At 32.2% G+C, this 27,597-nt stretch overlaps 4 protein-coding genes and 2 long non-coding RNA genes across 7 annotated transcripts; 3 read left to right on the forward strand and 3 right to left on the reverse strand.

Moving 5' to 3' along the window:
- Positions 1–1,614: 1,614 nt before the first annotated feature.
- Positions 1,615–7,792, reverse strand: LOC100740771 (protein takeout-like). Its single transcript, XM_003488026.4, has 6 exons — positions 7,628–7,792; positions 6,824–6,922; positions 4,545–4,695; positions 3,623–3,759; positions 3,128–3,277; positions 1,615–1,842 (listed from the first exon to the last, which is right to left on the reverse strand). Exons 1-6 carry the CDS (start codon positions 7,689–7,691, stop codon positions 1,688–1,690), a joined length of 756 nt encoding a protein of 251 aa, XP_003488074.1. The 5' UTR covers positions 7,692–7,792; the 3' UTR covers positions 1,615–1,687.
- Positions 2,240–4,543, forward strand: LOC117151451. The gene is made up of 2 exons (XR_004461391.1): positions 2,240–3,047; positions 3,092–4,543. It is a non-coding gene; the product is annotated as an uncharacterized LOC117151451 (long non-coding RNA).
- Positions 7,793–14,326: 6,534 nt separating the features above from the next.
- On the reverse strand, positions 14,327–17,019 carry LOC100740893. The gene is made up of 2 exons (XM_003488027.4): positions 16,566–17,019; positions 14,327–16,479 (listed from the first exon to the last, which is right to left on the reverse strand). Exons 1-2 carry the CDS (start codon positions 16,688–16,690, stop codon positions 15,066–15,068), a joined length of 1,539 nt encoding a protein of 512 aa, XP_003488075.1. The 5' UTR covers positions 16,691–17,019; the 3' UTR covers positions 14,327–15,065.
- A 239-nt stretch (positions 17,020–17,258) lies between these two features.
- Positions 17,259–20,804, forward strand: LOC100741013 (zinc finger protein with KRAB and SCAN domains 5-like). The gene is made up of 5 exons (XM_003488028.4): positions 17,259–17,703; positions 17,769–18,029; positions 18,112–18,621; positions 18,696–19,225; positions 20,682–20,804. The coding sequence occupies exons 1-5, from the start codon at positions 17,527–17,529 to the stop codon at positions 20,731–20,733; spliced, it is 1,530 nt and encodes a 509-aa protein (XP_003488076.2). The 5' UTR covers positions 17,259–17,526; the 3' UTR covers positions 20,734–20,804.
- Positions 20,805–22,321: 1,517 nt separating this feature from the next.
- On the reverse strand, positions 22,322–27,510 carry LOC100741136. Its single transcript, XM_003488029.4, has 2 exons — positions 27,373–27,510; positions 22,322–22,994 (listed from the first exon to the last, which is right to left on the reverse strand). The coding sequence occupies exons 1-2, from the start codon at positions 27,406–27,408 to the stop codon at positions 22,416–22,418; spliced, it is 615 nt and encodes a 204-aa protein (XP_003488077.1). The 5' UTR covers positions 27,409–27,510; the 3' UTR covers positions 22,322–22,415.
- Positions 23,911–25,887, forward strand: LOC105680541. 2 transcript variants are annotated; one of them, XR_001102164.2, is made up of 5 exons: positions 23,913–24,248; positions 24,853–24,931; positions 25,110–25,195; positions 25,326–25,674; positions 25,764–25,887. It is a non-coding gene; the product is annotated as an uncharacterized LOC105680541 (long non-coding RNA). The 2 variants fall into 2 exon arrangements; XR_004461388.1 differs by having other exon boundaries at positions 23,911–24,248; positions 25,326–25,887.
- Positions 27,511–27,597: the final 87 nt, after the last annotated feature.

Consider the following 27,597-nt stretch of genomic DNA (forward strand, 5'->3'; position numbering starts at 1 on the left):
TAACTAGACGACAGTTCGTAAAGATTTATGTAATCGTTCTGTGAGAGATAGATGGTGCGTGGAGTACGCTCATTTTTAAGTTTTTTTTAAAGGCTTAGTTTTAACTCTCAGTTTAGACAAGCAACGTGGAATGCGTGCTTCTTAATTTTAATTAATCTCAAAATAAACGTTTATATTGTCAGCACTTGCCATGGGATACATTGTGCGCACTTTTTGTACAAAGATACGTTATTTCACTTAGAGTGAAAAGTTAAAAGTTCCTTTATGTAATTCGTTTAAATATTAAATTACTAAATGGAAAAATTGATTTAACGAATGTCTATAGTTCCATTTTTTAAATTTTGCTTCAAGTAGATTAGTATCTATTTACTTCTAAGTAGGTTTTAGTTCTAAGATTTACTTTCTTATTTGTTAATTTTAATCTACCTCTTGATTTTAAGTCTCATTGTTGAATGGTGGGGGGATAACGAGGGATTTATTTTTTGTTTTAAGTTATAGCTTTAAACCTTACTCATAAGTCTTAATAAGATTGATTCCAAATTTGATTACCATAACCACAATAATCACGTCTCATATGGAAACACACGCTAATGCAAAACATAATATGCATAAAATTTTGCTATAGTAAATATTGAAATACTTTTGTGAGCCACTGTATACAGAAGTATCTATATCCACTTTTAACCAATTTCAGTGATCGAATTCGATATATGTTTGTAACAACTTTTTTGAATAATGCTCATTATTCTAAATCGTAGACGAATTAGATAATGTAAAAACAAATTTAAAAACTATTGATTGTATTCTTTACCTGACATTTAGATGAACCGTTCACGCTTCTTCTTGTTGTACCTTCTACGATTCCTGTCTAACCATTCCAACTAACCACTCTAAAACTGACGCTTCTACATTATATCTCAATACGATAGATCGATCGCGAAAAATTATATCGATTATTGATTAGACATCGCGATATATAATTGCGTATTTCGTCGTTTCACTGGCGCTGTAATCTTTAGTTTAAAGATGTGCGCGCATTTCGTACATTGTCTAATTTAAAGCAAAAAATTTAAAAAATAAGTAATATATATCTAGAGAACATATTTATATCAAGTTAAAACAGTCTTTATATCAATAAGGTCTTTGTATGAAGACATTTGAAGTATAAACGTGTTTAGACCTTGAGAAGACAAGTTTTGACTCACTCTACCTGTTACTCATTCCATAAACTATAAACCATGTTACCATTTAAATCAGTCTAATCATCTTTTGCTTTTAAACGCGACCTTCTCTTGTTAGCCGGAAGAAGATCTTGATATTACGAGCTATTAATAATGGCACCATATTTTTAATCATCAACGAAAATAAAATTGTTCATACAAGAACAGACAGTTTTTAAATTACGACTTTAGATTACGAGTTTCAAATAATTACACCTAGAAAATAGGATCATTAGAATGTTAGTTCAAATAATTTACAACAGTAAAGTATGAAAATTAGTAAAAATTGTCTTTTATTAAGAAAAAGGAAATATACAAACACATTATTACGTGTCCTAAACATTTTTTACACGTACAATATGTACAAATTTTTGGCATAGTCGCATAATTTTTCTTTGCGCTTTTTTACACTGAAGGGGGCTTAATTATTCCCGCGTGCAAATAGAATGATGGAAACTCTTAGAAATTTACTCCGGCGGGAAAATTTTGTTCAGTGGCACGCGACTGAACACCTCGTTGCTGAGTTGGGTGAAAACTTGACTGAAAGTTTCCTCGTAGGGGCCCTGGAGTTCCTTGAAAAGCAACTCGGAGTTTTCATTGATGAAGTTGTTCAATTGTGGTCCTACAAAAGAAGAAGAAGGCAGGTGAAATATTAAATTATTAAATATGTAATTCGAGGTCACAATATTCAAGTCTTCGAAACTCGTGTAAGATTACAGAAATTTTCAATGACAACAGAATCACATTAGTCTAGGTTATATTTTTGTTAGTTTATTAGGTTAATTATTCCATTTCTTTAATCATCTTAAATGTATTCTTTTCCATAAAATGTAATCCAGACCTAACCTCATTTAACCATAATGTTATCATAGATAAAATGTCATCTGATACAAATTTTATTTGAATATTACCATCCTATAATAAAACTATCACACTGTTACGTTTAATCGCTGCAAACGATAATTTTTCTTACTTTTTGTATAAAATATTGAATTTCATTCGTGATAGCATTAACCTAATTTTATTTTATGACAGTCATAGAGGTAATAACTGTCATTAATTAACAATTCTGTATGGTCTGCTATACTTTGTATAATCTAACTTAGAACTGAATAAATCTAATAAATAATGCATCATTGCATCGATAAGATAGAAGAAGATATTTATGTTAGAATTTCCATGTAATCATGACTGACTTAGAAAAAGATCAACTGTAAAGGTGAACGTCGTACATAATCATAAATTTATAAGTCTATGCACACGACGCATTATTCTTCTTTCATTCGAAACGATGACCTCGTAAGATAAATAAGATCATATTTCTATTTTTGTGAGTAGCATAACAAGTATCATTATTGTAATCTGGTCATAAACAATGATTCTAATGAATGGTTTTCCTATAATTTTATACAAAATTGTGAGTCACGATGCATTGGAAATGTAAATACTACATTAGAAGTTCTCTATAGTATTATTAGTAGATTATCAAATTGAATGTATTTATGAAAAATGTATTATTCGAATTATGAATGATTCAAGTAGAAAACTTATACCAAAGAAATTCAAACGGAAATTATGTGGAAAATTATGTAACTTTTATCTGACTAAAAGTCCTTAGAAACTCATCGTTGTAAGTTATAAAATTGCTCTGACAAATTCACAAATTAGTCAAATTGATCGTTCTGGTAGCTGTAATATTATTACGCAAAAATGTATAAAAAATTCGGCTTTTAGTTAATATTTGATAAATGAAACAAATTTCTGCTTGGATTGTGATAAATATTCTTAAAAATTGAAATTTGTATAGACATGCACAGTAATTAGTACGTTTCTTCTTCGTAAAGATTGATTAATATGCGCTAATAAATAAGGATTGCTGCTATTGTATGGTGATTTTTGATAAATACCTAGTATCTTATCACCATTGAAGAGGTTGTCGAACTGCAAGTTGATTCGAGCAGGACTGAATTTCACTCCGTATTTCTTGATTTTCAAGTAAGTCTCTCCGTTCTTTTCATATTTCTCGCAGGATATTTCGTTATGCGATTTCAAGTCATCTAAATATTTGCATAAAAATAATGATTGAAAAAACATTATTCGTTATTTATATTTATCATTTAAACGCAATAGACATAGATTTCTATAGATACAGGAAGAAATACAAATCCTAAAAAACGGAGAAAAGAGAAGAAAATATGAATAAAAGGAATTACAAAGATGGGAATAGACGAAAATTCAATTTTTATATTTTTGAAACGAATTGATGTCGAAGAGATAGATTTCTAAAGAAGCGAAGAAGAAGAGGTCGTGAGGAATTTGAAAACGTCGTTTATCATCTACAATGTTAAGTTTTTTAAATTATAAGATATAAGTAGATAATATATCAGCAAAAATATATTTACACATGGTGATGTTTGATCTTCCAGATCCTTTCACAGGCAAGAGTAACACTTTTCCTTCGATCTTGTAATCGGCGACGAAGTCTACTTGCGGATTGATCGAATCAGACGTCAATAAACATCCATTATCCACATCTAAGCTAAAAAACGAGCGTTATCGTTAACCATCGCCTTGTATCGAATTGTAAGTTTCATGTCAACATTGTATTTTTCCTCAATGCGTATAACGTTTTTTTTTTTCTTTATTTACTGACTATTTTGCAATTTATGGAAAAATATTTCATCTCGTTTAAAAGATTATGCGTTTATTATCATTTACGATGTAATGTAACTTCGATACACGTTTCGTGCAATATCTGATAGAACAATCTACCGAATTATATTTTGACACGTTCTTGAATTTTTCTAGTTTTTCTACTTTCAATATCACTAAGTCTGTATATACTCTCATCAGTTTAGAATAAATCCTTTTATTGGTTCGATTTTTTCGAGTTCAAGTTTGATTTTAACGAACAGGACACAACTTTCAATTTCTACCAGGCGTTTCTTTCTCTTTTTTCTTGTTACTTTATTGTGCATCGTACCGGTTCTGCCCATATTTGGCCGATTCTTATAATCCTAGCACATGATACATTTCTTTCCTTAAATTATTATGCAACCGTTCTACTGTGCTTACTTATTTTTATTCGATTAAACTTGTTTACCAAAAAGTCAATGCAATTCTCCATAATATTATATATAGTACAATTTTTTCATTATGAATCGACTAACGTAATTTCTAATAACCAAGCCCATTAAACGTACTTATTCTGCTAAACGTCACGAAGGAGAAGTTCGTTCGCCGTAAAATATTTTCTAATTCTCGGAAAGCAATTAATTGTCTAATTATTGAATATCAAATAAAGCAAGCCTTTTTTCAACTTACTGATGATTGTAGAGTTTAATACCCTTTGTAAGGCCATATAACTTAATATTCTTATATTCCTGCTTCAAAGTAACCGATCCTTGTGTTCCACCGATATTCACGCTGTCCACGGACAATGGTTCAATCGGCAAAATCCTTAAACTCTTCAAGCCTGCAGAAGAAATTCATCTTTAACTTCGGTTCAATCTGCGATCTTTAACTTTCTTTTTTATTTTTATTGAAAAATGTTTCAAACACTTGACTTAATGAACGATCATACGATCGTATAATATGACAAAGAACCAGATATATAGTACAGCATTCTTTTAACTGTTTTAAAAACCTAACGTAATAAATAAAATTAGGTTTAGACATAAGTAACATAATTTGCCCACAAAGGATGGAAACGAAGTTCGTCCAGACAGAATTAATAAATTCTTTTAAACGCATGATCTCTCTAGATAGTCAATCGACCGGTCACTAGAAACGATTATATAAAAGTTCTTCCTGTTGCAATTGCAGCCAATGAAAAGCACAGTTGCCGCATTTTCCACTTTATGTAAAAAGAAATAAAACTCGAATAGATGTATATTTTAATTGGCAAGAGTAATAACGTGTACTTCGCTCTGAACATTTTCCGCGTGTAATCATTTTTATTCTTCTTTTACATATTTGCATAAATACATAAGGTTTGTAATTTAATTGTCAAACGTCAAAGTCTAAGCAAATCTTCACAACTGCTCCGCAGAAAATTAAATTATTCTTCACTGAAATTATTAAACCCTGTGTCTTTGTTCGACTGAAACGAACGATACCGAAATTGGAGAACTTTCAGAAAATTGTTAGCAAAAACAGTCAAAATGAAAATATCAAAATTATTCATTTATATGGATAAGATCTTTGTATAATAATTGTTCCAATACTAACCGTTTGTATGAGAATGAAAAAGGGTGCGTTAAAATTATTTTATATTGTGAGAATTATGTTTGAAATTATGTTAAGCACTCAATGTTTTGGATCTTATGAACGAGAGTATGTATACAGGTGAACACGTGTGTGAATTTTGATTGGGGATCCAGAAAGCGAAGGGAGTCAACTTGAGTCAAGGAGAACCTCTGTAAATTGCCACACGTGATTATATCGGAGAAACTAATGCCAGTTTCAAAGAAACGCAACGTGCATTGCTCTTGTGAAATCAACAAGAAATTGTGCACAACTTTTACCGATGCATCGAAAATTGTGACAAAAATGAAAAGTAGCAAAGGGGTCAAAGTCTGTTTCAATCGATTCTCTGTCTAATTTGAATCCGTGGAAGATATTTTTCTTCAGGTTTCTTTGGACAAACTTGCAAATGTGAGAAATGGTTGTTCAATGATACAGGTTTCTCTCCTGCGTTCCTATGAAAAGTTTTAGCCTCTAGTGAAACCTGTAGAAAACTGAATATCAAATACTAATTGTACTATTTATAAGCAAAGACATATTTATTATTAATACTTTCAAAGGTAAGAACAAAAATTTAATAATCAATTCTAATGTTGCCATCTTAATTGTGAAACTAGCAGAGGAAATTAACTATTTGATGCTGATATTTGTAATTAAATAACATTTATAATTAATAATTTCCTCCAAAAGGAATGAAAACCTAGTCTATGATGTTGCACTTTCGAAAATTTAAGATTGAAGATATCGTGCGTGGAGGGAGATAGTAAAAATATCAATGAAAAATGATTGTCTGCTAATAACATTCATAATATATAATTTCTTTAAAGAAGGGGATGAAAATTTAATAATTCATTTATGATATTACTAGTTCGACTTAGAGAAGAAAATAGAAAAAGAAATGGAAGAACAGATACTATCCTTTCAATGAAAATTGCGTTGGATTAGGAGACCACGATCGGTCAGGTGAAATGGTTGCATAATTGTACAAATAATAAATATACTTATGCTCTCGCTAATGACGATAATTATTTGAGTGGTCGATTCGTCTTTCAGAGGATTCAGTAATACAGTAGACGATATCTCTATTCTATATATATTTCTATTAACCAAATTGGTTTTTGCGGCAGAAATTGAAATTAATTCGATGCATAATGTTTGACGCAAATATACCACATTCCTTGCTAATGATCAGATAGCATATACTTAAGAATATTTTACAAATACTCCTAATGAGGAATAAAAGATTCTTACACTGTCGTAAGAGTTTCTATACAGAAAAAAGCAACACAGGATGGATACAGATCAAAATAGAGATCAATCTTCCAATTTTTTGATAAAGAAAAAAGGGTAATCCTTACCTCCACCCAATGAAGTCACAACATCTGTAACAGCCGTGTCCAGGCATTTGGTAAGCTGTTCTGCTGGCAATGATCTGCTACATACCTTCCAATTGCTTGCTACAAGAATTAACGAAAAACAAACAAATAAATGAATGATACATACTGAGACTGATAATGAGGGAAAAAATGTCGCATGCAACAGTTACGTAAACAGTTACTGCATTGCAGTGGATCCAATAAAGTGCAACACCAGTTACGAAGCCGATCTGAAGCTCGGAATTGACTTTCTCTTTCAGACCGTGATCATGTCTCCATGATCTGTAATGATTTTTCGATTGGAAATCTGAAATGTTTCGTCCAGATTCAATAATTTCATTGTTTGCTCGCGGCACAAATTTCTTTTTCATCGACACTGAGTTCAATACTGACGTCTCTTTGGATCCACTCAATGATTCATACGTTTCTACATACATGATATTTGATTTTTCTTTAGTTAAAGTATTAATAAGTGTTAGAAAATTAGTCTTTTTACTTTAAAGTGTTCCATTGTATCTTATATTAATTTTTTTATGGTTATAGTAAATTTCATTGTTATTAGATGGTCGTTGAGGACAGATCACATGGAGTTTGTTCGAATACAGAAAAATAGGTAAAATGTTTGAATTATTTTACAGCGATTTTCTTTCTTTGTACTTTGGAAATCGTTCTAAGCCAAGGACGTGTAGCGGAGTGTGTAGCAAAGTGTCGTAAGTTAAGAGTTGTCAGCCAAACGTTGTAACAACAAACAAAGAATCGTGAATGAAAAATACTGAAGCTACTTACGCAGATCGGTGGCGATGGCCATGGTCAATGACATGACCACGATGAGCAACTTGATTGTCGCCATATTTCCCGTGAAAATTTCTATTAGATTGCTTAAAGAAGTGGTTCACGATGGTCCTCTCCGGATTGAAAATTACTTCGGACAGTTGAGTGTGAACTGAAGGAAACAGTCATTGATGCAGTCTATTTAAGCAGCAGGATCGCCCCACTACCACTTGGCTGATCAAGTACGCGCGCCTCTTCTCTTGAAATTATGCAAAAACGAAAAAACCCATTAAAACAATACCTAAGGATATACAAAGTAGTTGCGACACATAAGCTCTAAGTGTTCAATATGATTCGTTGTTGTTGTTATCGGAAATTCCATTCCAATCTTTGATCTAAATCACTACAGTACCTAAAACTCTATCCGATGCAGTCGATGGACAAGATGTGGACAATTGTATTTACAATTGTAATTAATTTTCACGTAATTGAAGAAAACAGAAAAATTAATTGAAATGTATAAACAACTGAGGCAAACACTTATTCATACAAGCAGTATACCGCGTGTCCTGACATCGGATAATAGAGGACCAGGAACACATTCGATAAATCGGGCTTTGTGATGACAGTTCGGATAAATGGAGTTCTACTATATTTATCTACGTGTCTTCATTCAGTAACTGGAACTGTTGTCAGTGGTCTATGTAGACTGGAACTTTTTTCCTTTTTTCTTTTTCTTTGTCGTTTAGATTTAATGTACAGAATCTTAATCTTAGATTCCATTATTAAATCTTCTCACTTTCCTTTTTGTTCTTGCTTCTTTCTTTGCTTTCCTATCTTTCTATCAACAATCTGTAAACAGGTGTTTTAATAATTTAGCTTTAGAGATTCTTTTTTGTTTATACGTGACAATACACGTTTTTCGTTTTCCAAAAACAACTCTAATTTATTAACTTTCTTGTCTTGTTTCTTCTGAGCTTCCTTTCTTTCTTTGTTCCCTCTTGTTTTTTCAGATCTATAATGTAAATCGTGATTCTTTGTTTCCTTCTACGTTTTCTCTCTATTATATTTCTTTTTAATTTTGTCTTTCTTCTTTCAATTGTTTCTGTGTTCACATAGAGATGTCGGTGTAGATGATTGTAGAGATGGAATGTCGGTTGTGAGTGCAGTTGCAGTTTTATCCGCTCGTTGAAAGCGTTCACTTTAAAAGTAAAAGTATTTTGCATATGCAGGTTTGTCCCTTATCGATATTCCTCGTTCCTTCTTTGCGATGAGGGGAACAACCTACTCCTCTAGATATTCTCTTGACAGTTTTCATGGTTCAATTACTCTACGATGCTCTCTTGAATTTATTAATTATAGGTAATTGAATAGGTATCATGTTTAAGTACATATTTACAACTAATGATATATTCAGTTCGAATTACTCAGAATGGAACTTACTAGAATTTCACAGAAATCTTTGGTAGGATACAGATATTTGATAGGAAGCTGACAATTCTATGTTAATTATCTGCATGATATATTGATAACATTATAAGCTCATATTTAAGTGCCGTAATTTTCATATTTATTTGCAATTTCAATAAACCACATCATTTAGTATCAATTTTACATGCAGAATATATTACATCTATTTAGAAACAAGTTTATCTTTATTTGAGTTTAAGCGACCATAAAAAGTTGTTTATTTGCTAGAATGCTATCTTACCACTAATCGATAACCACTTTTATCATTATCATCAGCAAATCTTTTTAAGGTAATAAAATATCAGGAAGTCGCAGACAATCATGGTCTACAAAAACTTTTGCAATATTTCAGATCTCAGTTCTCCAGCGCGATAAAAGTCTTATATGGAGCGTTGACGCACTCGGTGGACGTTAAAATTTTCCTTTCATCTGCATCTCGAATAGAAAACTCGAGGAAAAAGTCTCGCGAATGGCTGAGACGGAATTGCTCGAAGTGAACAGCGGCCATTTAGAGGCAACAAAGGGAACAACAAAGGGATTCTGAAGAGCTCGCTATTAACAGCCATCCTGCACGCCTGCCATCGAATCAGAAGAAAACAACCGTATGCAACTATGTTGATCTGAAAAAGAGCAATATTTGGCGACAAATATAGTCAGAAATGTATTTGTTAAATATTGTAAATCTTTTAACATTTTGAAAGATTCAAATTATCGTTACAGATTACTCTGAATTAGCTATAGGTTTGGTAATTCAGTTAGATAAAAAGTATTTTCAATAGCGAGACACATTAAGGAGTATATGTGAAAATCAATAATGAGGTACCTAAGTACCTTCTAAAACTTCTAAAAATAGTAAAGAGAATCTCTGTTCGAAGTTCAAGAGATGGGTAGATATTAATTGAATTTTAATATCTTTTTTTTCTTAGGCAATCCCAATTTCTCGTTCGAAAGTTCATATAAACCAAAATTAAATCATAGATTATTTCTTCACTACTTAACTCTACTTTATTCTTTTCCTAAGAAGATAACTTTTTGATCCAATGATAAAATCATTCCCCTGCTACTTATTTTTTACGCTCTTACATTATTAATCTGCTCTTTTTGCGACGAAATTGTCGACTTTGTTAATATTCACGTGACATTGGCTGGATATTGTCAACCAAGACCTAAATCGATAACATTCGTTCGATCGTTCGATCTTTCAACGAAGTAAACGCGTTCATAAAATACGTCCTTGATAAGATGTGGATGATCGATTAAAAATGCACATGATTTCCTCAAAAACAACTAAGGTTACGCGTTCACGGTCGTCGAGGTTCACTGCTTCGAGGTTTACTGCTTCGGGGTTCACTGATCTCGAAACCGGCACAATTTTCGCTCGAGAGCAAGTTTTTACTTTCGTTGAATACAAAATGTATGAAACATTTAATACATTTAATCAGTAATCATTAAACTACTTTAATTGCTTGTTACTACTGACTGATATCACTGACTTATCCGATTATAAGACTATGATTTATTTAATGGGAAGATATCTAAAATTTCATCCAGTGACTTTCTAATTCGACAGGAATATCTAAAAATATTGAAACTAGAAGGACTTGCTTCGCCTGTTAGATATTATCATGGCCAATTTAATGTTTGCTTATGTCGACGAATAAGTAATTTCCGTGTAGCGATAACATCTAATAATATTTTGAAGGTTTTGACGTTCATCCGTAAAAAGAGAAAAAAAACGAGTAAAAAGAACAAAGATTATAATAGCAGTAAATAAAGTACGTTACTGACATCAGCAATTAGTAACGCTATAAATTGTAAATTTTGAGCGATGCTTAGCATGTTCGATTGTTTGTTCAAATAACGACAGAGCCGACAAAGAACTGAACGACTGCTAATTTAGCTAACGCAGATTTTTATGGAATTCATAATTCGTCAAGACAGACGAATGCATTCATAAGTTTTTACGATTGTTTTCTTCTCTTTCTTTTTTACGAATCTTGATTAGATTCGACTATTTCATGACGTTTAAAAAGAAACGTTAAATTGCCATTTTGGTTTCGTAATTTCCAATGCAATTTTATCTCAAGATCTCTGCGAGTCAAAAATGTCGAAGATCTAAAACTATAGTTCTATCTAAAATTTTAATTGTTTTCATCTGTTCCAGAAACACATTAATAATGATTGTATTGTAACGAAAGTGTAAATAATTTTCCGAGAAAACGCATTTTTAGTTTCTTTGTTAAGTCAGGTATAGAAAATTCGACGGATGTGTCTTGCGTAATAACACAAGGGAATAATAATATAATAATAATAATGCAAGGGAATAGTAGAATATATTTTATGAATAAATTATATGATATAAACGTGAATGACGTGATTCGGCGCATTAATGTAGTTCTGTATGTTAAATGAACTACGTCGCAATCTCTTCTACCTTTATTCTACCGATTAACATTTTGTTTCGTGTCGTCGATTGTCAGCATATAGTATCATAATAATCAATGTTTATAATGAATTTATATTCGTCTCGAACCATTAGATTAGATCATGAAACTTGTAGCCATTTACATGAATATGAAAAATCAACTACATTAGAATGAAGCGGTTAAAGCAAGAAAAGATCGATGAAAAACGAGAAAGACAATAGATAATTGGTATGCGTAATCGTAACCAATTTGCTGAAAAGAAATCTGCAATTTAGAAACACAATTGTGATTTACTCGAGTACAGTTGTTATGCAATAATAACGTCTTCGTTACTTTTATAACGCACACTCTTTATGCATTCAAAAGAAAAAAAGGAAACGAGCAAAGAACAAACATGTTCTGAAAAAAAGACGAATATTTGATTTTTCACTATATATATTCGCTATTTCTTTAATGATTGTTTTTTTAGATATTTACGAGACAAAAAGGAGACGCAGTAGAGAATTCCGTGAGAAATACGATATCTGGCTTAATATTATGTGTATTCGTTATTTCTCTAATGTATACCGTTTCTATGTTAAAAAGAGAGGAAGAACTAGGAAACTTCCGAAAGAAGAATTTTTAATTTAGTATTTCCAATTGATAAAATCTTTATCGCCATCAACGATCAATTTATTTTACTTCGCTCATAGCCTTCTCTCTTCATCATTAAATCAATGTTTATGGCTCTGCGACCCTGAACCTTCATTTAAAAATGTCTACTTATGAATAAAATCCTAAGTTTCTTGATCCCATCTCCTAATTAACTTGTATGTTTTCATTAATGAAAACAACCACGAGAACTATAATTATTCGCATATAAGTAATCGCGAAAAGATTAATTTGTTATGAATGGGAGGGTAGTATTAAACGATTAAAAAATTGTTCATAATTTTAAGAAGAATAGAAGGACGACTTTAGATGGTGTAGAAGTAATTTCTGATTTAAAAAAGTTAGAAACATTCACGTGATATCATTTGAATGATATGCAAATGATGATATTGAAATGAAATTGATAGCAAATGATGACTGAAATGGGCAGGAGACAGATAAAATTAAACATTTTTTTACAATTTTTTTTTTACGTTTTTTCAGACACAAAATATCTGCAATAATGAGTACCCACAAGGGCAATGAATCTCAAGTGCACTTCTCGTTTCGTGTTTTGCTGCCGTTTAACGAGACAAAATGATCGTTAAAATCATGATGTCGTCAATCATGAGAAACTACTGTTGGTGTAAAATGACGAACTTTTTTCATCCACGTTCTTGCTGCATTAAATTAATTAATTATTGGCTACGTCTTCTCCTTCTTTCGCCTGTGATTTCTGTCCAATTGTGTGTAATTATTATATGCATCAATTTGTATTTAGAAACCCGTGGCAAAAATTCGTATTTCTAAGGCTTTAAATTTGATAATTTGCTATGTAATTGCAAATTAGATAATTTTCGATATAAGCTTAAAATGGATTGTAAAATTGAAGATTTTAAATTTCCAACTTTCCAATATCATCGATTTCAATTTTTAAATATCGTTAAAGCCCGAAACTTTTAATAGTAGATAATGAACTGTAAAATTAACCGTCCGATACACGATAAAACGCATTCCATCTTCGTTCGCCAGTTCCTAAACTTGGAACCTTCATTTAGAAACGAAATTTTCACGATAAAAATAGACTGATTGTGTACTATGTACAGATGTACGAAATTACTAATTATTGAACTTCGCTTCGTAAACACAGCCCGAAGAATAGTCTTTTTTCTTCTATCGGCTCTTGGGATAAGCACGCGATTATTTCTCAACTTCTTTGTCCGTTGAGAAATCGAGAAACCAGTTTCATGTGTAAGAGATATTTTTCCTCGATGGCGTTAATCTTTCGGTGAAATCGATATTTAATGAGTCTAGCAATGCTCGTCAGGTTCAATGTTCTTTGAACGAATATTTAATTACTTCCGTCGTCATTCAGATTTTCTGTCATTATTACTCACTGTATCATTGTGTTTTATTATACATAAATTCCGAGAAAATATTTTATTTCATTCAATTTTTACATAGTCTCAAATTAGAATATCTAAACAATTAAAAAATGAATTGTTTACAAGACTTTCTCGGTTTTATGGGTTGCGCGTATACTGTGACAAAAATATATTGAAGCTTCTAGAATCTAAGTGTCTCCACTTCTGAGTAATTAAAATGCCACATAGATTTTGTAATCGCTTGCAGTTGCATGTTACTTAATTATGCAGCAATCAAGGAAGAAAATTGTTCGCCGGGTTAAAAAATCTTCGATTTTTTGTTTGATCGAGTAACCTTGTAAACAGCTATAATTCTCATAAATTGAAACATTCTTTGCAATTTTACAATCCATAAATATCGAAGCTGTTCACCTTTCAAATCGGACCTTGTAACTTCCAATTCATTAAATATCCCTTATTTATCTTCTTTTTTCATATTTTAATTTCCACGAGAATTTGTGAATAGTAAGGAACTATATCTTTTAAGTTTCAATGACTAATTCAACAAATTAAAAGCTTGTAAAACTTTCGTCGATTTGTACGGAAATATATGCTTATCACGGGGACAGCATCTTGGAAACAGAATGAAGGACGCGAAAGGTGTATCCATCAGCTACATTCGTAAGTCGTTGTAATCGTTTGTTCATAATTTACAAAATGATTCTGCCTAATCTTCTTCCTTTAAATTCCTGAGGTTTTATTTTTATTTATAAAAATATGAATTTACATAAAAATTCTCAATCCAATAATAAATAATACGTATCTTATGTAGATTATTAAATAAATAAAATTTTATTGGTCTGTTTTAAAGCATGTGGACAACAGTAAAATAATATTACAAATAAATATTATTAGAATTGTATATGTGCTGTAGAGTTGTAGAATAAAAATCTGACGATAAATGTTCTATAATTCCATCGTTTGTTCATTGAAAAATTTGTCAAGTGATCTTAGTTAATCGCATTAATAAATGCTTCATGTTTACGCATCTTTTATTCAGTAGAAATTTGCATCTAACAAACTTGAATTTGTCAAAGATTGCCGACTCATCATGGTCGCAAAAAAGATTTGATTTATGAGATTTTATGTTCTTGTGCGAGATCACGTAGTCCATCATGCATGTACTATATTCTATATTGTACTTCTCTTGTCGAGGCTAATGTTTCATTCAGCTACGATCGCATTACTAAACACTGAATCATACTGAAAGCCATGGATTCTGAAAATACTCTTTTCCGAGGACATTAACGTGATCATACCGTTGTACTAGTTTCCGATGAAAGTATGTGACAGAATTTTATTGTTTTACATTCGAAAATTTATAGTAGCTGAAAAAATAGAGCAAAGTAAATGAAACTAATTCTTTAGAAATCCCTAGTAATGATAAAAAATGCAAATGACTAAACCGGAGTTAATTATCAGAACTTTCATTTACTTTGTCTCCTCTTAGAGATATAGAGCGTTATTTAATTAAAATATTAATAAAAATAAAATTAGTTTTAGTTAAGGCAATCGTTTTTGGTACTTAAGGGCTAAACTGTTCAAGGGAGGTCTTATTTTCGTGACGCCAAGATCTATGGCATGGCCGGTTAGAGGACAGGTCTGACATCGCTTCTTCTTGTTATTTGCGTTACAATTACCCTTTTCTTGACGAACGATGTATCTAGGGAAATAGTGGATTCGTTTTCGTTGTATCGTGGCACAAGCTGGCATTGTTACGACTAAGTCCTTCTTGTGTATCCTTCTTGCTAGTTCAGGAAACAGTCTGTCATTTAGTAGATACTGCTCTAAAGAACCAGAAGATTTAGACGACGCTAAAGTATGGCTGGATCCATGGGTGTCAAAATAGTTTTGTTCACGAAATATCTCCAATTCTCTCATTTCTCTATCAGAGAGGTATTTCCTACTAGTTTCATCTGGTAGTTTGTTTGTACAGACTGTGTCTTGATACTTTTCTGTATCAATATAAGTATCCCTTTCTAGTATAGATTTGGAATGTTCTAACTTATCCTTCTGACAACACTGGCATGCTGTGCCAGGTATTATCTTTTTACCCTTAGTTGCTACTTTTGAACTAGATTTAGACTTTTTTATATCAGGTACAGATGTTTTAGAGGTAAGAGTTCTTTTTACTACTACTTTTGGCTTCAAGTGTTTCTTCAAAGATACTTGAACTCCTGTGCTACATTTCTCTATATCTTCAGCTTCAGAACCTGAATATTCTTCACTGGTTTCTGATTTTGTAGGGACAGATTTTGCTAAGTGATAGCTAGTTTCTGATTTCTTATCATGAGCTTTCAACTGATGTATGGAATCAGCTTTATATATATCCTTCTTGGCCATGAGATCATGATAATGTGGTGATCTGTAACATGTCTCTGGACAGTCTCCTCCTCCTGCTTGCAAGAGAGAAATTCTGCTTCTGACATTGCGTAAGAATTGAGATCTAGGTGCATAATCTATTTTCTGGACTCTCCTCAATGTTTCACAACTAATAGGTGACGATAATGCTGACTTCTCACAAGTATCTTCTATCGTTATAGCAGGAGAAAAGGTATGACTCTTGCATCTTTTATTGGGAGAACGTGGTTTATACTGTGTCCTTGTGGGTCTTAGCTGTGCTTTTTTAATTTCAGGGTTACAGTAACACTCTTTGACAGGTTTTCTGTGAATATTTCCCAAGCAATGCTGATTTTCAGAGTGTTTTTTTGAAGATATTAATATCCTCTTTGCTGTTGATGTATTAGGCATTGATGCAGGTGTCTGTTTAGGGCTATTACAGAAATAATCTGGTCGTAAGACTTCACTAACTCCACTAGAATCATTTCTCAATTTCCATGATCTGCTGTCTTTCTTATAAGGCACACTTGATGCATTTGTCTTGCCAACATGATTTTTAAAATTATCTCTGAATGTCCTACATTGAAAAATCAGATTATGAAAATCAAATTATATAAGTTAAAACCGGATTATCATATAAAATATAATATGCAAAATACTTACAAATTTTCAGAATGTAATTTCTTGATTTCGTCTTTAACTTTTTTAGAACTCTTATCTACTTGAGTTAATAAATGCCTGCTTTGTTTACGTAAATTTTCTATACGCTCATTTAAGCTTTCACCCATATGATTACATGTTTATTTATTAATTAAGTGGAGATCTTTTAATCGATATATTCAAGGATTTCCTATGAAGGATTTATGATTCATTTTATATTTGGTAAAGTATTTTTTTATAACATTCTCGGAGATGAATTAATAAACAATAGCAAATTAAGAAGAATCGAGTATTATGATTAGAATTTCGTGGTCACGTTCAAGTCCTTCTCCAGACCATTAATTATCTATCTTTACATTTTTAACTTCTCAAAATTACGAACAGTACGCTCTCGTTTTGACTTCAAGATATCACAAACAAATTGTTTATTTTTATTTTATCAATTGAAGTTTACCGAGCGTCCACTGTAAACAGAGTGACGCAACCAGGCTTGCCATGATAATAAATACCATTTTTTCTTTCCACATTTCTTTCAAATTAAGTAGAAACTATTTAATATTTCACACATATCGCACATATTGAAGGATGAAAATCTTCTTACATTATATAATAAAGAACGTGTCCCAAATATATTTTTTGGAGTTAATTTTAGCTGTTCGAGAGATGTGATTGAATTTTGGAGATAGTGCTTTAATGCAGCCATGTTGGAGCGAAGCATAGGACGCGGCGTACGTTACAATGTGTCGTCGTTCGACAAGTATTATCTAATTTAATTAGCCGTCTCGTGTTTTCTGTCGATGTCTCGTCCGAATATTAGTTTACGTTTCCACATGTACGAAATATGAAACTAAAAACGTAATAATTGAATTGTTGGTTCGTCGCTCACGACGAGATACTATAGGTTATAAACGTTCGCGTGTTTTAATTGGAAACGCGCGTACCTTTCAAGTCTATTCGCGGTAAAATGGATTTCTCCGGAAACAACACGATCCACGGTGCGCTCCCGCAATTTTCGGAATTAACATCTCGATCGAGCACGGTTTCCACATCGAAATTCACCAGCAGTGATAATACTCAAGCAGAGCAAACCACTGTTTATACAACCGCTGCTGGCCTGAATCAAACAAAACAAAGTTTATTGGTAAGATTTATCATTGTTTCATCTTCGTTTATAGCTTTCTTACTTAATTATGTATTTCTCTAAAGGTGAATTCAACGAACAAGTATGCAGCACCGATATTAGCATGGCCGGATCCAAATACTTTGATGCAGCTTTGCGAGAAGCAAGGCATTCAAACAATTAACATTCCTAATTACAATCAAAATAACACAATACTCAGTGTCCAATCGAATAGCTTACCAGTAAGGATTATACCTAACGTGTACTTGCCATCAACCTCACAATCAGACGTTATAAAACAGGAGTTGGATACAAGGACTGAAAATGAAAAACAAACATCTACAATGGTACAGAGTTTTTCTTTTAGCCAATTAAAATGTCTGTTGAGAGATTTATATAATTCTATGTAATGAAATATTAATATTGCAGCAAGATTCACAAGTCCAACTTCAGCAACAAAGTGCCATGGCAGAGTATTTTCAAAAGTTGCAAGCTACTACTCTTCCATTAACATTGCAACAATTGATTAAACTCCAAACAGAGCAGGTGAAAAAAGAAAAGACTGAAGAGGAAAAAGTGGAACACACACAGAATAATATTCTCAACATTCCTAGTGTTCCAGTATTTAGAAATACACAAAATGGAAATAACACCTTCATAAATTCAGATCAATTGATAGTGTCCATAAATCCTAATGACCTAAATATTCAAGTAGAAAATCAGCAGGAAACTGAGAATGCAGTACAGACTGTTAAGGTTGAACAGCAAATACAAACTGACTCGCCAAAAACCGAGAAAAAGATGAAATTCCGGGCGAAAACAGGAGAAATAAAAATCAGTGTTGCTTTGGATGGCTCGACACTTTACTGTTGCCCAGAATGTAATTTAGCATTTCCAGATAAAACAGAAATTGACCAACATATACAAGCTCATATACAAGTATGTGTTAAAGTATTCTAGTATTTCTGATCAGAAAATAAATGTAGTATACCAGTGTCAACTTCTTTTTATAGGAACGCAAGTATCAATGCAAAGAATGTGGCGCCATGTTGAAACGGAAGGAGCATCTCGATCAACACATGCGTGGCCATTCAGACGAGAGGCCATTTAAGTGTCCAGTGTGCCACAAAGCGTTTAAAAGAAACGAACATCTAACGAGGCATTACGTTATTCATTCTGGTGATAAGAATTTCTCGTGTTCAGTATGTCAGAAAGCCTTCTCTAGGAAGGATCATCTGAACAAACACACTCAAACGCACCTAGGAATTAGGAGGAACCGAACGAAGAAGGATTCGTTCTTCGTGGAGCAAAAGGAGTCTTTTGAAAAAGCTACTGAGGTTTCCACGACGCCTAAACAAGAAGTGAGCTTTGTTTTAAAAGATGGGAACTTTATGAAGCAAGAGCCTAATTTTCTGCAATATATACAGAATCTTCAGAAGGATCAGAATCTGATCCACACATTCTCCTCCTTTAAGGAGCAAGCAACGACCGTACTACAGCAACAGGCAGTAAACATGAACGAGATTCTGCCTCAGAATACAAGGTACTTAATGCCGTCTTAGTCGTAAATGAGCTCGTCTAAATCCAAAGCAATAAAGGCTGTTCACGTGGGAGCGTCGGAGTTAGCACAAAATAGAAAATTGGTTAGGCATATGTTAGGAATTGAAAACGTATTCTAGAATTTGAATTGTAAAATCTTTTGAGAAGATAGCACTACGAAACAGAGGTGCAATTACTAAATGAATATTCATCAGTGGTAGATTGTAAATTTTCATAAAAATCGGCGGTGATCGGGTCATTGAACTGTAACTGGATTAGATAACTGGATGAACTTGAGACGTTCATTCATTTTTTTTACTCTTATGAATAGTACCTTACGTTTCCACTTTTAGTGGACACATTATGAACCATAAATAAGTTCCGCTATTTGCATGAAATAGTAACACTTAACAATAGTCTACCATAAAGCCTGAATGAGTCTAATGATAAGTTTAAACAAATTAGATAAAAAAAAATACGACGTTAATTTAAAAAGAAATGAGCAACCTATGTAAGAGCAACCTGTAACAGTCTTATTTAAATTAGTTTTAAAGCAAATAGTTTGTTTACTGATTCTAGTCTACGATCACATATGAAAGCCGAACGTAGGTCACTGAACTTCAATTTTTTATTGTGACTTGCAATAGAAAATCTCTTTTTAGTTTTTTCTTTTAATGAAGTCGAGTTTCGTGTATATGTTTATGACCTAGAATGGAGTACGTTTAAACGATAATTATCAATCAGTAGCATCGAAATTGCCAATCTGTCGTTAGGTTAATTTCGAAGCGAGTATCAATAGCAGGAAATAACATACTGCCAATAAATATGGTTATGAAAGTTTGTAGAATAATTGTGTATATAAGTGCTATACAAATTTTACCTGAAGAAGACTCAGTAGGTACATATGTTGTTTGATCTCTGATTCGTCCGTGTTCATCTTTAATAAGTATATATATATATATATATATATGCATATATATTTTACATAAACATTCATCATCACTATAATTCATCTTTTATTTTTCTCTCTACTTTCTCATACACGAATTGGACAAACAGATATTTTTTATACATATAAATATTTACCTACCTTTCAGTAAAAAATATCTTTACCATATGATTATTTTTTATTCTTTCCTTTTACAGATGGATTTTTTTAAGGCAAAAGCAATAGGAATTTTTAATTGAAAGTATTTTTACTTTTAATTTAAAGAATATAACTTTATCTTCTAGGAATTTTTTTTAGTAACGTGGCTTATGTTGCAATTATGTATCACTTTTTACAAAAGTTTAAGAAGTGATTTAGAGGAAAGGAAGATTACTTTGCTCAATGTTTCAAGATTTTTTGTTTTCTTGTACCAAAGAATATATATCCCTTGATTAGTGCTCTCGAATGAAAGCAATATATTATTGTTTAAGTAACAATGTTTGATAGACTTTTTTTTATGTTTTTATTTTAGATTCGGAGAAGTTCCCATTAATTTTGACTCACTCGCGACTCATTTTTACTGAAACTCACACCATTATCCATGAAAGAGTTTAACCACATTCATTTCATACAGAACAAATTTCCAAAAAAAAAATGTGTTTGTTGCACGCTAGATCTTTTATATTTATTCGATTATCTTTTAACTATGTAATAAAAAGGATATGATAAAAAATTGCTCAAGAATAATTTTTGAATGGAAGCGGTAAATTGTCGAAAAATTAAAGCGAATGAAGTTTTACGATTTATTTTAATTTGTCTTTCAACTTTGACAAAAAGAAAACTTTTATAATGGAACAGTCTTTTAATAATACAATAAAATAGTTTAACTATAAATGCTAATATCTTTTTCATTATTTGTTACATAAATTTCAAATACATTTTGATCTAGTTTTTTTTTTGTGACATTTACTAGTTTTTTGACAATTTACTAAACTATCTATGGTGGAACATGCTTTCAAATATTTGCCCACATGCTGTAGGTTTTGGAATATGTGATTACAATTTAATTATGACTAACACCTTTGAAATGTCTGCTAGGTACACATGAGATTAGAGTGAGTAACTGCGGATGGCGCTAAACATAAGACTAATACTCCGTTGTAATAGAACCAAAGAGAGAATAGCAGAGTTCGTGAGAATAGCAGTATTTTGTATCTTCCTCCTAAACTTCTTTCAACTTCCTGTTTTACTTAGCCCTGGATAGTAAATAGTCAAATATTCTTCTAAATTCTGATGCATTTTTACTTACGATACAGTGATAAATAATATAATTCGTTAAAAAAGAGGAATAATGCGCTGTCCAAAATCTATCAATGCAACTCACTGTCCTGGGTTACGAAAACAGCGCTAATTTTTCCATTAAAGTTAATGAAATAGTACGTAAGTATTCGATGTCCACGTTTGTGGCCATTTTTCGTGGACATCGCACGTAAGATGATACAATAACGAAGTATTTTAAAATAGATACGCGTTTGCGGCAAGGTGTTACTCTTCGATCTATTGTTATGTATAGTAATACGATGATTGCTAAAAAAAAAAAAAAAAAAAGAAAGAAAGAAATGAAAAAAGAAAGAAGATGAATGAAGAAAAAGTAACACATGTATTTTTCAGACCGAGATATTTTTGAATAAAATAAGTGTAAAGAAAATGTTTACTTGTATTGTCTGCGATAGAATTTCATTTATCTGAACTTTCCATTTATTGGAATGATATTTTTATATCAAGTAATTCAATTCCTATTCGGCAGGGATTGAAGTTTAGTTTAATCTAATCAATTCTTTAAGTTAAAGATTAATGTAAGAATAAATTATATATGTGTAATAATTTTATATTATATATAATAAATTGTATACTATATACAATGTACCTTAACATGTTTTACATTATATACAATAAATTGACAATATTTTAAATTATATATAATATTCCAATAGTCAATTCTTACTTGAATAGCTACTAAATAACAATCACAAGACAGAAGGTTTAGAATTGAATCTATTTACTTTGAAAAGTGACAATGAACCAAATTTCTTTTCTCAATAGATTCAGATAAATGAAATTCTACTGTGTCTGCATATTATTTCAGCTCCTGGGATAATCATCTACATCTCCTTTTACTTCTCAATAATCTTTTAATACAAATGAAAGTCCATCCAAGCGGTATAATACATGTTCCTTATAATTAATAAGCCATCGTTAATTATAATTAATTAACACGTATCGTATTATTGGTATAAATAGCTCTAGCCAATTTAGAATAGACACCGTAGGTGATTCCTAAAAGTGATCCAAGCCAATCAACAAGATGACGACTGAGCGTCACCGGAAACTGGAAAGCAGTTCTCGGTGTGACGATCTCCACTTCTCGGTCTCTGTCATTTTCCACTTCATCCTGCAGTTCCAATGGTTCCAATGGTTCTAAGTCTTCCAAAGGTCGAATATCGTTTACCCAATCATCGTTTGATGATCCTAAATACGTGACTTTTAATTCAGACTTCTTTCCTGAATCTTCTTTGTCCTTCGAGTTCTTTTGCATTCGATTGGACCAGATTAATTTAAGCGCTTCGACGTCTGGATTCGGTGTATCCTTGGCCAAAATTTTCTCCACGTTACTCGTGTTCTCTGGCTTTCGAAACACGAAGTTGTACGTGGCTCGCAATTTCCCGAGCAACTTATCCAGTGGTTTTGCCTCGGTGTTAGTTTCTTGCCTCGGAGTGCTCGTTTCTTCTGGGATCGGGAACAGTCTCGTGATTTGTGGCTTCGATTGCACTCTCAACGTGGAGAGCTGAAATACAGATTTTTACTTTTATTCTTACAGAAACCTTGATAAATTAATATTGGCGAAGAGATTAATGTTTTTCTTTTAAATTCTCTTTCTTTCTTCTGTAGAAGATTAAAGTATTTTTCTAGCTCGACTAATTTATTTTTGGAAAACTGATACATTAATTTTGCTACAAAGAGTTAACGTTTCTGAAGGTTCTTAGGTTGTCCCAGAAGTTTCTTTTGTTTTTGTAAGGAAATAATAGATGCGCAACATTTTTCGTTTTATATTACTTCATTGAATTATGCATGATACATTTTGTTCCATTATTGTTCTATTACTACAAAATGGATCATTCATAATTAAATTTAACGTTTCTTCGCCGTGACAATCTAATACTTATCGAGCCTTCATACAGAGCGGATGATGGAAAATTATAAAGCAATTCTTTTGACCAGATTTACGTGTCTTATCATCCTCAACTGCAATCGCAAACTTTGTATCATAACTCAGAAATTTCGCCACTGAGTTTCTAATTTTAAAACATACGAGACATAAATGTATCCCTTATCTGGAAAGATGAAACCTAAGCAGATATTTATTCTACGTACTAAATATCACGATGGATAATATACTATGACTTTGGATATTTTACATATTTTTGCATCTCGCACACATTTTCTATTTGTATATGGTAAGTGTGCGTATTTGCAATGAAATTTCGTGAGCCAATGTATGAATAAATAAACTGATACGTGAGAAAAAGCAGGAGACGAAAAGAAAATAGAATTCGTGATCGATAAACGTTGTGTAATTGAGAAACGAGGACAGAAACGTATCTAACAAAATAATTTATTGCGATACAAGTTTACATTTGCAGATAACGCAGTGCACTCTTGACCCAATCAGAATCGTCTCGACGAACTGGGAGACTGGTTACCATCTTTTAATCATCGTTCTCGAATCGTAATCTCTCAGAGTGACCGTAGCTTTTACACGGTTTACACAGCTCGTGAACGCTGTATTATGTGTTGTTAAGCTTTGTTTTATTTCAGTTCACACGCTGAAGAGTTAGGAGGTGTGAATCCTATAGTCTCGCGGGTGTTGTAGCGGACAGTTGTTGTGTTCATCGTCGACGTGTTAGGAAGATAAACGCTTTCTGCCAATAAATCGTCGAATAATTGTCCAGCAACGCAATTTTTTTTATACCATCTGGAATTCACCAATAGTGTTGATCGAGTCGTGGATCTGCTTTGACGCGATAGACCATTTCATAAGGTGCGGACCTTGAATCTTAAATTTTTTATTTAGATAGTGTGATTCTTATTGAGTTGATTGGAAAATTCGTTGCATTTATTCGACATAAATTGCTGCTGATACACGTTCCAAAGATGTAATTTCAAGGCAAGAGAAAATTAAGTTTTTTGAAGAAAAAGATTCTACGGAAATAGACTATTTTTCGTTTCTTCTTAAATTTCGCTACGAATTTTCTGGATGTAATATCAGTCGGTTGGTTTTCTAAAAAATGGGGAGACATTAGGATTTTATATATTTTATGTATATATGTATAATTTGTAGATTTTTATGCTCTCGTGAAAAATTTAAAGACACATACAGTGCATGCAATAAATAGAAATAGATATAATTCCCGAAGTGTAATTGTATCGGATCGAATAATAAATTCGTTTGTCTTTCACTAACATGCATTTCGGAGAACGTAAAAATGCACGTATCGCGTTAATCTACCGGAAATAATCTATGATTGTAGACTGTTAGGTAACTAGTAATGGTTAAATAACGATAATTATGGATTGTTATGATCACTGATGTTTCTCATTGATATGATGTTTCCATTCTATGCAACGTTGCATTAATGTTGCAGTAGAGGCTGTTTCAGAGGAGGTGAACATAAAATTTGAAACTGAGTTCAGTATACAGAAATTGAACAGACACATTTCAAGGTAAGTTATTTTTTTTAAAATTAAGTTAGGTCTAAATTAATCAACCGCAACATTATATAATTTAGAAGTAATGGTAAAGTATAAAAGTATTCATTTACGAGCTTTTTAATATAGAAGAAGATTTTTTATTCTTTTCTAAAAAAAGACGACTTATCAATTGCAAAAATCTTGTGTACAGGTTATTTCACTAAAAGCGGTCGGCAATTTGTACATTAAAGACAGTCAATTACGCTCCATACTAAAGGAAGATTCCTAATTGAGAAGGTAAAGCAAGCTTTAAGATCCTCCTTACTATACAGGTTGTTACATAAATAAAAACACCGTGAAAATAATACCGTAGTGTTTTCATCTTACTTTTCTTCTTTTTTTCATGTTAATTTACTTCCACTTCAAGGTCTAAGAAGATACTACAAGAAAGATGTTGCGATTTTCTCGCTTTTTCCTTGCTGTCTTCATGCTCGTTGCACTGATGCATCTCTCTCAGGAAGAGACGACAACAGAGTTACCCTTCCTCTTGGAGAGAATGAAGCAAAGCGTTAAAGTAGGACAGACCAAAATATACAACACTGTGTTCGATTTAATGACGACTACAGACACGACTACAGAGATGAGTACTATGACGATGGAAGAAGATGATTTTGAATTGACTAACAGGCAATTAATTGTAGTACCCAACAGATGCCCGTCCGGCTCTGATCTCATACGGGGAAGCTGTCGTACAAGAGTTTACTGAAGTGAAAAATGTAAAATCGAGATTTGGAAACGTCCTATATATCATACCATATACTTTTAGAAAATTCTAATAATTTACTTTCTTTATGACTTTTATCAGGAGTAGAATAAAATATAGTAGAGTCGGGATTTTGAAACGCCCTATACATCGTGGTAATATATTTGTACGAATATTCTGTTTTTTTATCCCAATTAAAATAAAATATATCAGATAGATAAAAGTCGATGTACAGTTATATACATACTTTCATCTCCATTTTGAAACATCTTGTACGTACCAAAGATCGTGCAGCATCACGTTCGATTATCTCAAAGGAGATTGAAGAGAAAGCCGGATACTAAATGCGACGTAATTATCAAACACTAGTTTCACGCGAGTTTCATGAAATTTGATAAGAATGTGCGATGACTTTATTTTTTTACTTTATGGTTACTTCAAGGTTATGTATCCATTTCTGTCGGCCATATTGTATACAGGGTGTCTAATTGAAACGCCGATGATCTCTCGTGTAAAAAAAAGAGGGAGAGATGCACGTAAAATGCGTTTGATTTTTGGGAAACTACGGCTGAGTGTTTCTTGTTGATTTTTTTGTTCTATCACTACAAAATGGATCATGCGTAATTCAATGAAATAATATAAAGCAAAAAACGTTGTGCATCTACCATTTCCGTATAAAACGAAGGAAACTTTTGGCACAACCTAATACTTATTTGAGATGTAATTAAATCATTGGAATTTCTCACCTGGAAGAACTTTTTTGAAAAATTTTGTTGAAAAATTAGATAACTCTCGAAAATTATCAGGTGGAGACATTTTTTGAAAGGATTATTCGGATCTAACAATTTTTTAAAATCTTTGCTCAATAAAATTTTCCACGATTACTCAGACATTTAAAATAAGAACGCAGATGTTCGTTGTGACGGAAGCAGGGAAGTTTCGCGATTAAACGACAGGAAGATTGCGAATGTTGCAAACAGTTTGTCTCTCAGATTCCTTTTCTTCTTCTCTTTGAACTTCTTCCGCTACTTTTATTACTTTAATCGAACGTTCGGAAATTAATCCCTTGTCGAAATCAAAGCTATGACTATCATTCTGTTCAATGAATCAAAACTTGCACAAATTCCTCCAAAAAAATCCAAAGAAAATCGAACTTCTCGCTTTATAATATTCCACCCTTTGAATGTCACATTTAATTAAATCCAATAACTATAATGAAAGAGTAGCGTTCTTTCACGCAAGTTTCATTTTCTAACTGTACTTTGCATTTCGTATTTGTATGCATCTTTGCACACTTACACCTGTCATAAATGCATAAATACTAGTAATCTACTAATTATTAATACTCGAATGATCTGAGAATCTAACAATGAGAAAAGGTATGGAATCCCAGGAAAATATTTACATGTTACTAATGCAATTAAGCTGTATAAAATTGTCGAATGTTTTCAAGACAGACTACGATTTCCAAAGGAAATATTAAAAAAAAAAAAGGAAAAGAAAGGAAGAAAAAAGCTAATTACTAGACTGTGCATTTTGATGCATTTGTGGAAAGTTTGAAAATGCAGAAACACGCAGGGTGCGAATAATTAAGAAAAATGTAGAAAATATCCAGGGTATAGTAATCTCTATAATATTTAATGGATAAACCAATTTTCTATCTAAGTTCCATTGTTTTAATTATATTCATAAAAATGTGAATTTTACTTACAGAAAGAAGGAAAAATCCAAGAAGTAGAGTCTTCATATCGTCTTAAGCTGGGTCAAGTGTTCCCTTTCGATGATTTCTTTGGTCGAAAGTAAGGCAACAACTGAAGGACTCATTGATTTCAAAATCCATTTATACTGGCGTGCAATGCAGCGGCGTAGCATCTCGTCGCGTCTAATTCGATCACAACAGCGAGGCTATTGTTTTCTGTCCGCGCCTCTGCCTGCT

This window comes from Bombus impatiens, unplaced genomic scaffold (genome assembly GCF_000188095.3).
Source record: "Bombus impatiens unplaced genomic scaffold, BIMP_2.2 scf_0217, whole genome shotgun sequence".
NCBI lineage: Eukaryota > Metazoa > Arthropoda > Insecta > Hymenoptera > Apidae > Bombus > Bombus impatiens.